The following is a 16,878-nucleotide window of genomic DNA, read 5'->3' as shown; positions in this document are numbered from 1 at the left end:
CACAGGGCTGACATATAGACACAGACAACCATTCACATTCACACCTATGGTCAATTTAGAGTCACCAGTTAACCTAACCGGCATGTCTTTGGACTGTGAGGGAAACTGGAGCACCCGGAGGAAACCCACGCGGACACGGGGAGAACATGCAAACTCCGTACAGAAAGGCCCTCGCCGGCCACGGGGCTCAAACCCGGACCTTCTTGCTGTGAGGCGACAGCGCTAACCACTACACCACCGTGCCGCCCCTATGAAGAACTTGCTCAAAACAATTTTGTGCTTTAATAATTTAATCATAAACACACTGGTTGTATCGATATGAATGATGATGCCACAGCAAAAAGGTCACACCCGCAAAGCATGGTTAAGGAGTTTAACAGTTCATTAACAGTTAGGGTTAGGGTTAACCACCTAGCCCATCATAATGTGTGTGACATTCTTCATAATCGATAGCCAACTTTAATTTGGTGTGCCTTGACATTTCTGGTTTGACCTTGGATGTGCTTCAGCCCCAACAAGCTTGGAAATCTCTGGTACATATGGCAGTCAGTTATGGTTGGGCAAGTTACAGCAGTTTTAATTGAACATGCAGCCTAGCCCATCTCTAAAGTCCTTCCCGCGCCATGCAGTCAGGCACATTGGGCGGCACTGACCTTCGTTTCCATAGTCCTCGGCCTCTCATCTATACAGCTAGGGTTACGGGGGGGGGCTAGTCCTCTGGTAACCGCAAGAGGTAACAGCCTAGTCTATAGCTATGTTTTAATGTTCATTTTAAGCTCTTCATTCTGGTCCTTGAAAATGGCATTGCAGGACAGTTCAGGGTGCTGATGACCAAACAGTATGTAGATTTTTTAAAACATTTGGAAGCCTATGCCTCTAATGCCTTGTTTGTTTGGTTTTTTTGGCCCCTCCTTTAATTTTTGACTTTGCCATGGATTTTGTTTCACTGCTGCACACTGCTTTTGCATTAATGTAAAAGGTTAATGTGCATTAGCTAGCTTGGTTATGATTGACCAGTGAGAACATGTCTGCTGTCATGTGAACCCAAAATGACAGGCCACAGAGAGGGCACACAGCAAAACAAAATCTCTGTTCATTATGCCCTGATGAATAAAATAGCTGGTTCTGTTCAGACAGTCATCCTAGCTTACTTCTCAAGGGAATTTTTACAGCCAGGGGAAATATCCATAGCAAAATCCATTCCAGTATGTTGCCTTCCCTCTTTTTCACATTCCTAACCATAGTTGGGAAGCAGGAGTGAATCCGGTTTGCTAGACTCACTCACTTACCTGCTTGCATGGCTTTCATAATGCTCCTGGATTCTAACGGGTATATGATTCAGGACACACACACACGGTGTTGGTCTGAACAAAGTAAACATCTTCATATGAAAATAGCGCTCATCATTTCTGTGAAGATTCTCAGTCATCCAGTTCATAGTAAACTGTGGGTGGTAAAAGAGAGCAACTGGACTTACTTGAAGATTCTTGAAGATGTTTCACCTCTCATCCAAAAGGCTTCTTCAGTTCTGTCTCACTAATAGGGAGTATCAGGTATTTATCCTCATGGATGAAAAGCAATCCTAAGGTGTTGTTGAGTCATCCTGTTGGTGTGGGTCACTGGGGGCTGGGTATGAACAGCCTTGAGAGTCATTGGGGTGATCAATGGATTGCTGGTTCTCTCTGTCCTCGTGTGAGTCACTGAAAACAGCTGGGTTTTGGTGTGCATTCAGTTGTCTGGGACGTGTGCCAAGGACTGCATTGTAGGTGGTTGATAAATGAGGTCTTAGATCCCCACCTCTGTTCAGTGATTGCCGTTCCAGGTTGACAGAAATGGCTTCTTTAACTCCTCGCTCATACCAACGATCCTCTCTGGCTAAAATGCATACGTTGCAATCCTAAAATGAGTGTCCTTTGTTGTTAAGATGAAGATAGACAGCAGAGTCCTGGCCTGAAGAACTGGTTCTCCTGTGTTGAGCCATGCGCCTGTGAAGCGGTTGTTTTGTTTCCCCAATATATGAGTCTGTGCATTCCTCACTGCACTGAATTGCATACACTATGTTGTCCTGTTTGTGTCTGGCTATTCTGTCCTTAGGGTGGACCAGTTTCTGCTTCAGGGTGTGGGTGCAATCAGTTAATTATTGATATTAAGTGATCAATCTCGTTAAATCAGTCTCATTAAATTTTGAAGGTTAATAATTAAAATGAATCAATCCCATTGAATCGTTTAATTTAACTCGTTTGAATTGAATCATACCATAGAATCACTCTCATTTGAAGTGAATCATTTAGTGAATCGTTTAGTGAATCATTCAATGAATCGTTTAGTGAATCATTTAGTGAATCGTTCAATGAATCGTTTAGTGAATCATTTGGTGAATCATTCAATGAATCGTTTAGGGAATCATTTAGTGAATCATACCATTAATCCTGGTGCTTAATAATAAATTACCAAACAGCTAAATTATGGTATATTTCCAAATTATTACGATCACTTACCATATTACATAACATACGCACCCTTTTTGAATTCTTTGAGAAGATTGGGGACTTCAGATATTGTTGTTCACAAATAAACACAGTTTGTTTAATGAATGACTTTATTATACAAAGATAAAAAAAATCAATATATACAAGCAGTGAGGTGTGTGTGTGTGTGTGTGTGTGTGTGTGTGTGTGTGTGTGTGTGAGAGAAGGACTTGACCATGTGTTTAGCCTCGTGTAGCTAACTACACGTGGTGGAGGCCTAGCTTGTTGGTAGCTAAACAAAAGAATGTTATCTAAACAGAACAAAGGATTAGCTCTGTGTTTAGCCTTGTGTTGCTAGTGTGAGTTTGCTAAAGGCCCTATGGCCTAGCTAAAGTGTGTTTGTTAGGCCTGGTGAGGCCTACTGAGCACGTGTTGCTAAAGACAAGGGTATTAGCCGTAGCTAACTGAAAGCTAGCTTGTGGATTTCTAGCTGAGGTGTGGTTTATCAGGCCTGATGGCCTGCTGAGCACATGGTAGGCCTTGATTAGCTTTGTGTTGCTAAGCAGACAAAAGGGAAGCTGTAGCTAACCCACTAGCTCATAACCATACTGAATCCACTGAAATCTTGAGATCAAGATGTATAATAATGAAATTATAATGTTAGTAAGAATAAAAGAGAGAGAAGCATGCACAGCCTATCTATTAAACAATTGAGAGAACATAGAACCAAAATAAATCAACACGCTGCGTGTCTAACAGTGTAACAGATAAACCTGGGTTTAAATTCACACTTTTTCAAATAAAAGCAAATTCTTAAGACTATCCTAATTATGCCCAAATGCCAAAATCTTACTTAATCCTGCCTTTAGCAAGATACGAAGAACTATTCGCCGGTGTAGTCTCGGGCCTCGCCGTGGGAGCACGTGAGCCGCTCGTGATGGAGGCGGAGAAAACTTTCGGGTCCAGCGGAGCACTTGGGTGGTTCCCGTGAAAGCAGAGGATTCTTGGTCCGAACCTCAGCGTTCGTGAGGAAAAGTCTCTGATCAGAATAAGATGCACAGCGCTTTTGAGTTAAAAAGGATTCAATCGCTTCTTAACTTTTGACTGCCTGGGCTGCAGTCGTGACGTCACTTCTAATGCAAGTAAACCGGTTGTAACTCGGGTTGAGTTTAAAGATCGCGCGACTCTAGAGTTTACCTTTGCCAAGGGTAAGGAAGAAAATCGCGCTGAGTGATGGATCTTGCAAGAAAGAAGACGTCTTTTTGGGGTGGAGAGCGCCTCTTTATACGTCCAGATCCATCGGAAGCCAGCCGTGAGAGACAAAGATGGAAGCGTTGTCCCATTGTTTTATGTTTCCTTGTATGATGACGTAGATGATCCCGCCCACGCGTGACGTAGGTCACATGGAAGTGGACTGGGAATTGTAGTTCTGACACAAGATGGCGGCATGATACCTACAAGGGTGTTACTGGGTCTGAAATGTACCGGAATGTTGTGTTTGTAGAAGATCCTCCTGAGTTTTTCAGACAGACCAGAAATGTAGGGAATGACAATGTTCTTGCGTTTGTTCCTGTCGTCCTCCTTGTCCATTATGTTCCTTTTTCTGCTCTTGAAGAAAGACCAGTTGATATACCCACAGTTCTGAAGTGCTTTCTTGATGTGATTCTGCTCCTTCTCTTTCCCCTCTACCGTTGTAGGAATGTTCTGAGCCCTGTTTGGTAAGGTCCTAATGACCCCCAATTTGTGTTCCAGTGGGTGGTGAGAGTCGAAGAGTAGGTACTAGTCTGTGTGTGGGGGTTTCCGGTAGACCTCGAAGCTAAGGCTTCTGTCTTGTCTAATGTGTACATCACAGTCCAAAAAGGCTAGATTATTCCCACTGACGTCCTCCCGAGTGAAATTGATGTTGATATCCACTGCATTGATGTGCTTAGAGAAGGCTTCCACCTCATGGGTTTTGAGTTTAACCCAGATGTCATCCACATGTTTGAACCAGTGGCTGGGAGCAACTCCTGAAAAAGTGGTCAAAGCTGTATGTTCCACTTCCTCCATGTAAAGATTGGCCACAATAGGGGACACCGGTGAGCCCATGGTGCATCCATGCTTCTGTCTGTAGAAACTTTCAAGCAGGGTGCAAATCTGGTCCATGGTGAGGTTCGTTCTATCCAGTAAGGTGCTGTCTTGAAGGAGTCGTTTTCTAACAGATTCAACTGCTTCTGTGGTGGGAATGCAGGTGAAAAGAAAAGTGACATTGTAGGGAACCATGGTTTCATCTGAGTCTAGTTTGAGGTCTGCAACTTTAGTAGCAAAATCTTGGGAGTTTTTGATGTGATGTGGCGTGTTCCCTCAGGCCAGGACTCTGCTGTCTATCTTCATCTTAACAACAAAGGACACTCATTTCAGGATTGCAACGTACGCATTTTAGCCAGAGAGGATCGTTGGTATGAGCGAGGAGTTAAAGACGCCATTTTTGTCAACCTGGAATGGCCATCACTGAACAGAGGTGGGGGTCTAAGACATCATTTATCAGCCACCTACATTGCAGTCCTTGGCACACTTCCCAGACAACTGAATGCACACCAAAGCCCAGCTGTTTTCAGTAACTCACACGAGGACAGAGAGAACCAGCAATCCACTGATCACCCCAATGACTCTCGAGGCCGTTCACACCCAGCCCCCAGTGACCCACACCAACAGAATGACTCAACAACGCCTTAGGATTGCTATTCATCCATGAGAGGATAACTACCCGATACTCCCTATTAGTCAGACAGAACTGAAGAAGCCTTTTGGATGAGAGGTGAAACGTCTTCAATAATCTTCAAGCAAGTCCAGTTGCTCTCTGTGGCAGCGGGGGCATGGTCAAGCGTCGGTCTGTGAATGGAGGGTGGAGTCAGGGAAGGTAAGTGGCAGAATCACTGCACCTGACGTGAATTAACCTGTGTTTGTGTGTCTCCCCCAGTGACCGCACCTTATAAAAGGAGAGAGAGAGCAGAGAAAGGGAGCTCTCCCCAAGCTGGACACGTGTGTGTGTGTGTGGGGGGGCGAGCAAAGTAAGCCGCTGAAAAGCACAAATAAAAGTTTTTGTAAGAACTCAGTTCTGTCCTGCTGTGCTTCTGTGCTCCACCCACCTTCAACTGTCTCTACAGTGGTGCTGAAACCCGGGATGGAGTACAGAAGAGAGCAGCCTCATGGAGTCCTCCCCCTTCAAGGACCTGGTCCATGCCCTCGCCACGGCCCAACAGAGCCAGCACCAGGCGCTGGTCGCCCTCCGGAAGGAGCAGAAACAATGGTTCGAAGCCCTGGTGCTGGTGCAGCAGGAAGATCGCCAGGCGTTCCGGCACCTGCTCGCGTCGGCGGGGTCCACTGCAGCGGACCCTCCCCACCTCACCCTAATGAAGATGGGTCCGCAGGACGACCCTGAAGCCTTCCTCACTCTTTTTGAGCAGGCACCAGATGCGTGGGGTTGGCCGGTGGAACTGCGCGCCTCCTCCCCCTGCTAACAGGCGAGGCGCAGCTGGCCGCACTACAGCTCCCTGCCGACAGCCGGTTGGTCTACACCGACCTCCGCAGGGCTGTCCTCCAATGTGTGGGACGCACCCCGGAGCAGCAACTGCAGCGCTTTCGCGCGCTGCGCCTGGGGGAGGTTGGCTGGCCGTTCGCGTTTGGCCAACAATTCCGGGACACCTGCCAGCGGTGGCTGAGGGCCGACAACCACGACACCGAGGGAATCATCGACCTGGTGGTGCTGGAACAATTCATCGCCCGACTTCCGGAAGGAACAGCGGAGTGGGTCCAGTGCCATCGCCCGGTGTCACTGGATCAGGCCATCATGCTGGTGGAGGACCATATGGTGGCTGTTCCGATGGCAGGACAGCATGTATCCTCTTCTCCTCTCTTTTTTTCTCTCTCTCTCTCTCTCTCTCTCTCTCTCTCTCTCCCCTTCTGTTCCTCATCCTCGCCCCATTCCCCCACCACGGAGGCGGGGGCCGGCTCCACCCCAGCCGGCCCGCCACATCCGCGGTGCCATACTGTTTCCTACTTCCTTGTCTGTGTCTTTTCCCCCCTCAGGTGAGTGAGCTCCGAAACACCAGTGCAGAGGGAGAGCCTGGGCCGGTATGCTGGCGCTGCAGGGAGCCGGGACACCTCCAGCATAAGTGCTCAGCGATGGAGGTGGGCGCGGTGGTCCGGATCCCTGACGCTCCAGGGACCGTCCTCGATCAGGCCAGAGCGTATCGCATACCGGTGAGTATCCAAGGGGATACGTATCAGGCTTTGGTGGACTCCGGCTGTAATCAGACCTCAATCCACCAAAGCCTGGTGCAAGACGAGGCATTGGAGAGAGCACAATTGGTGAAGGTGGTGTGTGCGCACGGGGATGTTCACAACTACCCTTTAGTGTCAGTCCACATTCTATTTCGAGGGGAGAAATTTAAAGTAAAGGTGACGGTTAATCCTCGCCCTACCCACTCGATAATTTTGGGGACTGATTGGCTGGGATTTAGTTATTTAATGGCACATTTAGTGAAGAGTGGGGCCTGCCATAATTTAGCGGGAGGAGGTCCCGGTGTGACATTGGCGGGAGCAGCTGTCACAGAGCCGTCTACATAATCACCGCATCAGAGTGAGGAGCAGTAGGCTCCTCCTCCTTCTCTCTGGGAATCCCTCGTGGATTTCCTGTTGGAGCAGTCATGAGATGAAATTCTGCAGCATGCGTTTGACCAGGTGAGAGTAATCGATGGTCAAACGCTCCAGCCAAATGCCACCCCGTCCTTCCCCTATTTCTCCATTATTAAGGATAGGCTATACCGAGTGACGCAGGACACTCAGACTAAGGAACCGATAACACAGCTTTTAATCTCAAAGAGCCACCTGGAATTTATATTCCAGGCGGCTCACTTTAATCCCATGGCTGGACACTCAGGGCAGGATAAGACACTAGCCCGAATAATGGCCCGGTTCTATTGGCCAGGGATTCGTGGCGATGTCCGTAGGTGGTGTACGGCGTGCCGCGAATGCCAGTTCGCAAATCCCGCGGCCATTCCAAAAGCGCCTTTGCGCCCTCTGCCATTAATCGAGACCCCGTTCGAAAGAATTGGGATGGATCTCGTTGGGCCATTAGATCGGTCAACACGAGGATATCACTTTATTTTAGTTCTGGTGGACTATGCAATGCAATATCCGGAAGCAGTGCCTCTTCGCAATATCTCAGCACGTAGTATTGCAGACGCACTCTTCCGCGTCATCTCCCGAGTCGGAATCCCCAAAGAGATTCTAACTGATCAAGGCACTATGTTTATGTCACACACACTGCACAAACTGTATGGGTTACTGGGAATTAAGCCTATCCGCACCAGCGTTTATCACCCACAAATGGATGGCTTAGTTGAACGGTTCAATCGCACCCTCAAGAACATAATTCGGAAATTTGCAAGCGAGAACGCATGCAACTGGGATAAATGGCTCGAGCCCCTGTTATTCGCAGCGTGAGAGGTCCACGGGGTTCTCCCCATTCGAATTATTATATGGACGTAAGCCACGTGGCATTCTAGATGTGCTGCCTGAAAATTGGGAGGAGGGACCTTCAACAAGTAAAAATGAAATTCAATACGTTATCGATCTGCATGCCAAACTCCACACACTCAAGCACCTAACCCAGGAGAATTTGTGGCAGGCCCAAGAACGTCAAGTCCGTCTGTAGGACAGGGGCACGCGCCTTAGGGAATTCACACCAGGAGATAAAGTACGCGTGTTGTTACCCACGTCGAGCTCCAAATTGATCGCCAGGTGGCAAGGACCCTTTGAGGTCACACGGCGAGTCAGGGACGTTGACTATGAGGTGAGATGAACGGACGGGGTGGGGCATTACAGATTTACCACCTCAATCTGTTAAAACTTTGGAACGAGGAGGTCCCCGTGGCGTTGGTGTCGGTGCTTCCAGAGAAGGCGGGGCTGGAGGTTCAAAATGGAAAATTGGCATCGCCCACCGCACCAGTCCCCTGTGGAGACCATCTCTCCCCTACCCTACTCACAGAGGTCGCCCAGTTGCAGACAGAATTTTCTGACGTGTTCTCGCCCCTGCCCGGCTGCACCCACCTCATAGAACACCACATTGAGACGCCCCCGGGGGTAGTAGTGTGCAGCCGCCCTTACAGACTGCCCAAACACAAAAAAAGGTGGTTCGGGAAGAACTTGAGGCCATGCTCGAAATGGGCATTGTTGAGGAGTCCCACAGTGAGTGGAGCAGCCCAGTGGTCTTGGTTCCCAAGGCCGATGGGTCGGTCCAGTTCTGTGTGGACTATAGAAAAGTCAATGCGGTGTCTAAATTCGATGCGTACCCAATGCCTCATATTGACGAGTTGCTCGATCGACTAGGCACGGCTCGTTTTTATTGGACACTGGATTTGACAAAGGGATATTGGCAGATCCCCTTGACTCTGCTATCCCGAGAGAAACCGGCCTTTTCCACACTGTTTGGCTTACACCAGTTCGTCACACTTCCTTTTGGGCTGATTGGGGTGCCCACTACGTTCCAGCAGCTTATGGATAGGGTCTTCCGCCCCCACGCCACCTACGTGGCCGCATACTTGGATGACATCATTATTTATAGTATTGACTGGCCTCGGCACTTAGAACACCTAAGGGCCATCCTTAGGTCGCTGAGGCGAGCGGTTCTCACAGCCAACCCGAAGAAGTGTGCAATTGGGCGGGTGGAAGTATGGTATCTGGGCTTCCACTTGGGCAATGGGCAGGTGCGTCCCCAAATCAATAAGACGGCAGCGATTGCGGCCTGCCCGAGGCCCAAGACCCAAAAGGGGGTGAGACAGTTCCTGGGGCTGGCTGGCTACTATCATAGGTTTATACCTAATTATTCGGACGTCACCAGCCCGCTGACTGATCTCACTAAAACGGGGGCACCAGATCCGGTTCAGTGGACGGAGCAATGCCAGCGGGTTTTTTCTGAGGTAAAGGCTGCACTGTGTGGGGGGCCACTGTTACACTCCCCTGACTTTTCTCTCCCCTTTGTTTTGCAGATGGACGTGTTGGACAGAGGGCTGGGGGCTGTTCTGTCCCAGGAGGTGGAGGGGGAGGACTGTCCAGTGCTGTACATCAGCCGGAAGCTGTTGGTGTGTGAGGGCAGGTACAGTACAATAAAAAAGGAATGCCTCGCCATCAAGTGGGCAGTCCTCGCCCTCCGCTACTACCTGCTGGGGTGCCCTTTCACCCTCTGTACGGACCACGCACCCCTGCAGTGGCTCCACCGCATGAAGGATGCCAATGCGCGGATCACCCGTTGGTATCTGGCACTCTAGCCGTTTAAGTTCGAGGTGGTCCACAGGCCGGGGGTGCAGATGGTCGTGGTGGATTTCCTCTCCTGTCAAGGGGGGGGAGTCAGCTACAGGTCGGACGGCTCCCCGGCCTGAGTTGGGCGATGGGGGTATGTGGCAGCGGGGGCGTGGTCAAGCATTGGTCTGTGAATGGAAGGTGGAGTCAGGGAAGGTAAGTGGCAGAATCACTGCACCTGAGGGAATTAACCTGTGTTTGTGTGTCTCCCCCAGTGACTGCGCCCTATAAAAGGAGAAAGAGAGCAGAGAAAGGGAGCTCTCCCCAACCTGGACGGGTGTGTGTGTGTGTGTGTGTGTGTGTGTGTGTGTGTGTGTGTGAGCGAAGTAAGCCACTGAAAAGCGCAAATAAGTTTTTGTAAGAACTCAGTTCTGGCCTGTCGTGCTTCTGTGCTCCACCCACCTTCAACTATCTCTACACTCTCTTTTACCACCCTCATCACCTTTTACCACACTCATCACCATTACAGTCGTGGCTAACTCCACATAACTTCTGCATATTGACAAAACCAGCCATATGTTGGGGGGGGGAATCCAGCAAAACTCCTGAGTGCCTGTGCAGGGGTGGAGGTATCCTTTTCAATTCCACCCCTGCACAGGCACTCTCAGGTGATCATGTCAGGGCAAAATTGGCCTTTGGTTATTTACTCTTTACATTAATGTTATAGAAAACATATTGCTCTCAATGGTGCATTTTGCCCATGTTCAGGGTGGAAAATAAAAAAGAAAGATTTGAGTAAGGCAAGCCAAATTGGTGTTTTTAAAAAGAAGGGCTCATGGAGAATCAAGAAAAAAATATTTTAAAAATCTGCGCACATTCCCACAAGGTGTTGAGGTGCTCTGAAAATGACATCCAAAATGATTTGTCAGACTTGTGAGGTCTTCTGTTCGAACACTGACAGTTTCCTTTTTGTTTATTGCTTTTTTTGAGAGAGTTTCTACTTATCTCAATCAGGGAAAAAAATCAAGAGCCTATGTTGGGTAAAAATATGTCTTCTGAAGGCCGAAACGGAGCACAGCCAAAAACTCCAATAAAATTTTGATCATCTTTGAGGGAGTGCTATGACCATGCAGGATCCAGACCCAAAATGACAGTTTTGCTACATACTATTCCTATTTATGTACCAGCATGCAAAATTTGAGCCTCCTACATGGTTTAGTTCTTGAGCTATGGGCTTGTGAACTTTGACAAAAAAAAAGCGTCTGAACAAAATTGACACCCCCCTCCCCCAGTAAAACTGGCTGTAACATGGAAAGTATACATCTTACATTCAAATAAATTTACAGTGTTTCTCCTAGGTAACATGGGTACATCTGGTGATTTTTTCAGAATTTTTTGAGACCTAAGTGCGCGGGCCCCGGTTGAATTGACGTGGAATGACCCGACTGCAATTTTCAGGACACAGGACTAAAAGTAAATTTAAAATTATTTAAATTAAAGATGAACACTGCTACACTGAACTAAAACAACATTGGCACCCAAATAAATATTACTTGTACAGATCAAAAATATTTTATATAAAATCCATTTAGGGACAGAACTGACTTTTAAAGTTGTGTATTTTTGTAGCTGTCTGTTTAGAGACCAAAACACAAGGGACAGATATTTATCAGAGAGGTCTGATTCACAGCACAGCTTTGCCATGTCAGAAGTAAAGCCTTTAATGAGAAACCTTTCCTTTGCCTAAATTCTGATAAAGCCTTGCCTGCATTTTCCTATAGTTACTAAATTCATCTCGGAGCTTGTCAGCTGTTTTGTGAATCTTACAATGCAGTCAAGAACCTTTAATTCAGCCTTCATGAGGCTTAATAATATTGGCATGAGACATTGTTCTTGTTTCTGTATACCTCATTTAAAGCCATATATTGATTTTGTAAAGAAAATGTAAATGTGGTATTTTTCTACAGGTATACAGGAGCATGCAGTGTGAAGAATACATCGATGCCGAAAGAGAGACGCATGTGAATTGGATGAGGTGAGCAATACACACCAGCTGTTGGGTCATTTTAGTGATTTTAATTTTATAGCTCCTCATTTGTTGGAAGAACTTTATCTTCATGTCACTGATATCTCTGCCATGCTTTCTCCAAGTCTGTAACTTTGCTCTGATTTTTACCTTTTCTGGAACGTTGCCTCACTCTTTTAGGTATGTGAATTGTGCCCGTAATGAAGAAGAACAGAATCTTGTGGCATTTGAGTATCAAGGGGGAATTCTGTATCGTTGCTGTCGATCCATTAACCCAGGACAGGAGCTCTTGGTGTGGTATGAAGAGGAGTACACCAAAGAACTCAGTCCTGCACCAACAGGAACAACCAGACAGCAAGGTGTTACTTTTGTCTCAGAGGTTATAGCGGTTATTTTCTGCATCATTTCATGACATGTTTCTGAGCCTACCAGTGTTTCTGGGATGAAAGCTGTTGTACAATGCAGTCTGCAATAACTTGAGCATTCCCCAGAGAACTCATTTTGGCCTGTTCCACCAACCAGGTAGGTCTTCTCTATCATATAACAGTGACCAACCAGAGAGGGTGAAGTCTATCAGCTTCCTTTGAGACATGTGAAGTCAGCCCACTGCATATCTTGCTATTGCGGAACTGACTATATAGTAAACCACAAGATATTGTAGTTTTATTCATCATGCCCAATTTAACCAGAAGTAGCGTAAAATGCATGCCCTGTGGATCCCGAGTGGCACAGCAGAAAAGTGTTGTCCCTGTCATCCTCCCCATCATCCAGATATTGCCACTTTCAAATCCTGATGATGCCACAATCATCTGTGGTTGGGAGCTCAAGACAGCAAAATTGTCTGGGCTCTCTGGGAGGGAGAGATGGCATGCTCTCTCTTCTCTGCCCTGTCAGTTACACTGGCCAGTCATGGGTGTGTGAGAGCACATTTATTAGGGAAGTAAGTGGATTGGGCTTTCCTCTGAGTGTGCTTTGCAGCCCCCTGACATTGTATGAGTAAAACGTGGTCAACTGGTGTTAGTTGTCTTGGAGGAAGCACATGATAGCCCTCCCTGGTTGGTAGCTGTTATATGATACTGGAGTGGAGTCTGATGGGTGGGAATTGTCCATGGCTAAATTAGGGAGAAAATTGGGGAGAAATTGGGGGGTGGGGAATGCCCTGTCACAGTAAACACATAATATAGGATAATGTCAGACCTTCCCATATTACAGAAACACGGGGGGGAGGCATTATAATATCTTCAGTGCAATATAACCAGCTGGCTGGAGAGAAGTTAGTTGAACACACACATGCAGTGTGCCTGAACCAAGTGAAGTTGTTAATTGGATAATGCAGATATCAGTCAAACCCATCAACCATTATACAAATCAATTGCAACACATTTGCTGTATTTCAGGAGCATATGTGATGGTTATATTATCAAGCAATTTAACAAGCAATAACAATGTAAAAATTTAACAATTTAATAACAATAGCAATGTTGGTTTTAGTATTTTTATGGAATTCAATAATTTCACAAGTCTCATACCATGGAAAAATTATCTTTTTAATTATGTTAATTTTTAGCTCCTTAAACTCTTGCAGCTGAAGAACTTCAACATGTTAAGGAACAAATAGCATCCAATGAATGAATGAACAATTAAACACACGGAGGTTTGGTTGCTTTATTACTACAAACCACACCATGGCATTCTTCAAATACTGCAGAAAGGAAATTCCTACTGCTGCAGACCTACTTGAATGCCATCTGAACCGATGCAGTGTGTCCCTTTTTTAATACGCCTACATTTAAATTAAATGACTATTGTTATGTCTTAATTTATGGATGTTGGCTTGCTTTCATCAGTTACATTTAATATGAATCAACTGGGTTTCACAAAATCCCACAAAACTTAATTTCATGAAATTTGTGTGTAATTGAAATTGTGTTTTAAACTTGACAACCTAATCCATATATAAAATACAGATTTGCTTGTGTAAATGCTACTAGAAGCTATTTGCAAATCTATTCATATCCAGTTTAATAAATAAGGCCCATTTTTGGATCTTTCAGAACCTTGAATGTAAGTACTGAGTTTCCTTCACAATCCAGGATGAGATGTAAATAAGGCTAGGCTTTCCATTACCTAGACTTGATGTGATGTCCAACAGGAACCAACAGCTCCCCTTTGGTCGCTCATACCCACGGAGCTATGGCCAATGCTGTGCATAGCTGCTGTTCCAGGACCTTATTGAATCTCCCAGTATTCCAGGCTAGAAGCTGCTATATCTTAGTCCTCAAACTTTTTTTTTTTTGTCTCAGTCTTAATTCATGTAGAATCTTGTTTAAGTTTCAGTAAAAACACTCCTTACATTGGGTTAGTGTTGTTATATTTTATAATCTTGTTGCATTTCATGTTCAATTTTTGTTATTTTTGTCCTTTCGTTTCTCCAGAAGTAAAGAACGCTCTGCTGCAAGTCTTTTCCTGCTCCACATGCCCTCGTTCCGATGCATCTCAAATTTACCTCGACAAACACATCCAGAGATGCCACTATGAAGAGTATGCGAGACTGCGAGAATCAGGAGAGATTAAATATGAGCTTCAGATCCCCTCCAAATGCTCCAGTCGTCAACCAACATCAGCTGATACTATCCATTCTGATACTTCCCATAATGATATACAGAAGGAAATTCACCACTGCTCAGATTGTGGAAAGAGTTTTAGTCATCAGAATGCACTCAAGACACACCAGCCCATTCACACAGGACAGAAGCCGTATCACTGCTCACAGTGTGGGAAGTGTTTTACTCGTCAGAGTCATCTCCAAACACACCAGCGCATTCACACAGGAGAGAAGCCGTATCACTGCTCACAGTGTGGAAAGTGTTTTACTCGTCAGAGTCATCTCCAACAACACCAGCGCATTCATACAGGAGAGAAGCCGTATCACTGCTCACAGTGTGGGAAGTGTTTTACTCATCAGAGTAATCTCAGAAAACACCAGCGCATTCACACAGGAGAGAAGCCGTATCACTGCTCACAGTGTGGGAAGTGTTTTACTCAGCAGAGTGCTCTCCAAATACACCAGCGCATTCACACAGGAGAGAAGCCGTATCACTGCTCACAGTGTGAAAAGAGTTTTACTCGTCAGAGTGCTTTCCAAACACACAAGCGCATTCACACAGGAGAGAAGCCTTATCACTGCTCACAGTGTGGGAAGAGTTTTACTCATCAGAGTAATCTCCAAATACACCAGCGCATTCACACAGGAGAGAAGCCGTATCACTGCTCACAGTGTGGGAAGAGTTTTACTCGTCAGTGTGATCTCCAAACACACCAGCGCATTCACACAGGAGAGAAGCCGTATCACTGCTCACAGTGTGGGAAGAGTTTTACTCATCAGAGTAATCTCAGAAAACACCAGCGCCTTCACACAGGAGAGAAGCCGTATCACTGCTCACAGTGTGGGAAGAGTTTTACTCATCAGAGTAATCTCAGAAAACACCAGCGCATTCACACAGGAGAAAAGCCGCATCACTGCTCACAGTGTGGAAAGAGTTTTACTCAGCAGAGTGATCTCCAAACACACCAGCGCATTCACACAGGAGAGAAGCCGTATCACTGCTCACAATGTGGAAAGAGTTTTACTCAGCAGAGTGATCTCCAAACACACCAGCGCATTCACACAGGAGAGAAGCCGCATCACTGCTCACAGTGTGGGAAGAGTTTTACTCGTCAGTGTGATCTCCAAACACACCAGAGGATTCACACAGGAGAGAAGCCATATCACTGCTCACAGTGTGGGAAGAGTTTTACTTATCAGAGTAATCTCCAAATACACCAGTGCATTCACACAGGAGAGAAGCCGTATCACTGCTCACAGTGTGGGAAGAGTTTTACTCGTCAGAGTGCTCTCCAACAACACCAGCACATTCACACAGGAGAGAAGCCGTATCACTGCTCTCAATGTGGAAAGAGTTTTACTTATCAGAGTAATCTCCAAGTACACCAGTGCATTCACACAGGAGAGAAGCCGTATCACTGCTCACAGTGTGGAAAGAGTTTTACTCGTCAGAGTACTTTCCAAACACACAAGCGCATTCACACAGGAGAGAAGCCGTATCACTGCTCAGAGTGTGGGAAGAGTTTTACTCATCAGAGTAATCTCAGAAAACACCAGCGCATTCACACAGGAGAGAAGCCGTATCACTGCTCACAGTGTGGGAAGTGTTTTACTCATCAGAGTAATCTCAGAAAACACCAGCGCATTCACACAGGAGAGAAGCCGTATCACTGCTTACAGTGTGGAAAGAGTTTTGCTCATCAGAGTGCTCTCCAAACACACAAGCGCATTCACACAGGAGAGAAGCCATATCACTGCTCACAGTGTGGGAAGAGTTTTACTCGTCAGAGTGCTCTCCAGATACACCAGCGCATTCACACAGGAGAGAAGCCATATCACTGCTCACTGTGTGGGAAGAGTTTTACTCGTCAGAGTGCTCTCCAGACACACAAGCGCATTCACACAGGAGAGAAGCCATATCACTGCTCACTGTGTGGGAAGAGTTTTACTCATCAGGGTGCTCTCCAACGACACCAGCGCATTCACACAGGAGAGAAGTTGCATCACTGATCATAGTGTGGAAAGATGTTTACTTATTTAGTTACATTTAAGACCTACAAGTGCACTAACTCAGACATTGCATGATTTAAAGTTGTCAATTTAAATATGGTTATTACAGTTTTGGCTGAAAATGACCTGTACTTTGAACTTTATTGTTCATGTTACACTGGTCAACAATTTTTCAGAAGTTGTCTGCTTCAGAGATGAAATTGGCTATTCTGAAATCTGGTGTGTTGAATTAAAAGTGACAGTTAATCAGCTGATTGGCTACAGTGTTGTTTTTGGCAGCCATTTTTGATTTAGTTTTAGTCTTAGTCTTTTGGACGAAATGCTTATTAGTTTTAATCACATTTTAGTCAATTCTATCCTTGATAGTTTTGGTCTAGTTTTAGTCGACGAAAACTAAAAGGGTTTTAGTCTAGTTTTAGTCTAAAAAATAATTACTTTAAAACATGAAATTAGGCCAATACAGAGATAGGAAATTATAATTGAGGTTG

General features: G+C 46.0%; 1 protein-coding gene across 1 annotated transcript; it reads left to right on the top strand.

The window, feature by feature from the left end:
* Window positions 1-5,433: 5,433 nt before the first annotated feature.
* LOC132870985 (zinc finger protein 665-like) lies at window positions 5,434-16,634 on the top strand. The gene is made up of 5 exons (XM_060905059.1): window positions 5,434-5,518; window positions 5,615-6,710; window positions 11,717-11,784; window positions 11,956-12,134; window positions 14,211-16,634. The coding sequence occupies exons 2-5, from the start codon at window positions 5,922-5,924 to the stop codon at window positions 16,388-16,390; spliced, it is 3,216 nt and encodes a 1,071-aa protein (XP_060761042.1). The 5' UTR covers window positions 5,434-5,518; window positions 5,615-5,921; the 3' UTR covers window positions 16,391-16,634.
* Window positions 16,635-16,878: the final 244 nt, after the last annotated feature.

Source organism: Neoarius graeffei, chromosome 22 (assembly GCF_027579695.1).
Source record: "Neoarius graeffei isolate fNeoGra1 chromosome 22, fNeoGra1.pri, whole genome shotgun sequence".
In the NCBI taxonomy this organism is placed as follows: Eukaryota; Metazoa; Chordata; class Actinopteri; order Siluriformes; family Ariidae; genus Neoarius; species Neoarius graeffei.
Note: the sequence above shows the minus strand (reverse complement) of the source record. Positions and strands in the feature narration are given on the sequence as shown.

Excerpts from the sequence above, each read along its gene's own strand:
- LOC132870985 (XM_060905059.1), top strand. The coding sequence starts at position 5,922 with ATGCGTGGGGTTGGCCGGTGGAACTGCGCGCCTCCTCCCCCTGCTAAC. Across the intron at positions 6,711-11,716 it reads CCAGAGCGTATCGCATACCG|GTATACAGGAGCATGCAGTG; the intron begins GTGAGTATCCAA and ends ATTTTTCTACAG. Across the intron at positions 11,785-11,955 it reads ACGCATGTGAATTGGATGAG|GTATGTGAATTGTGCCCGTA; the intron begins GTGAGCAATACA and ends TCACTCTTTTAG.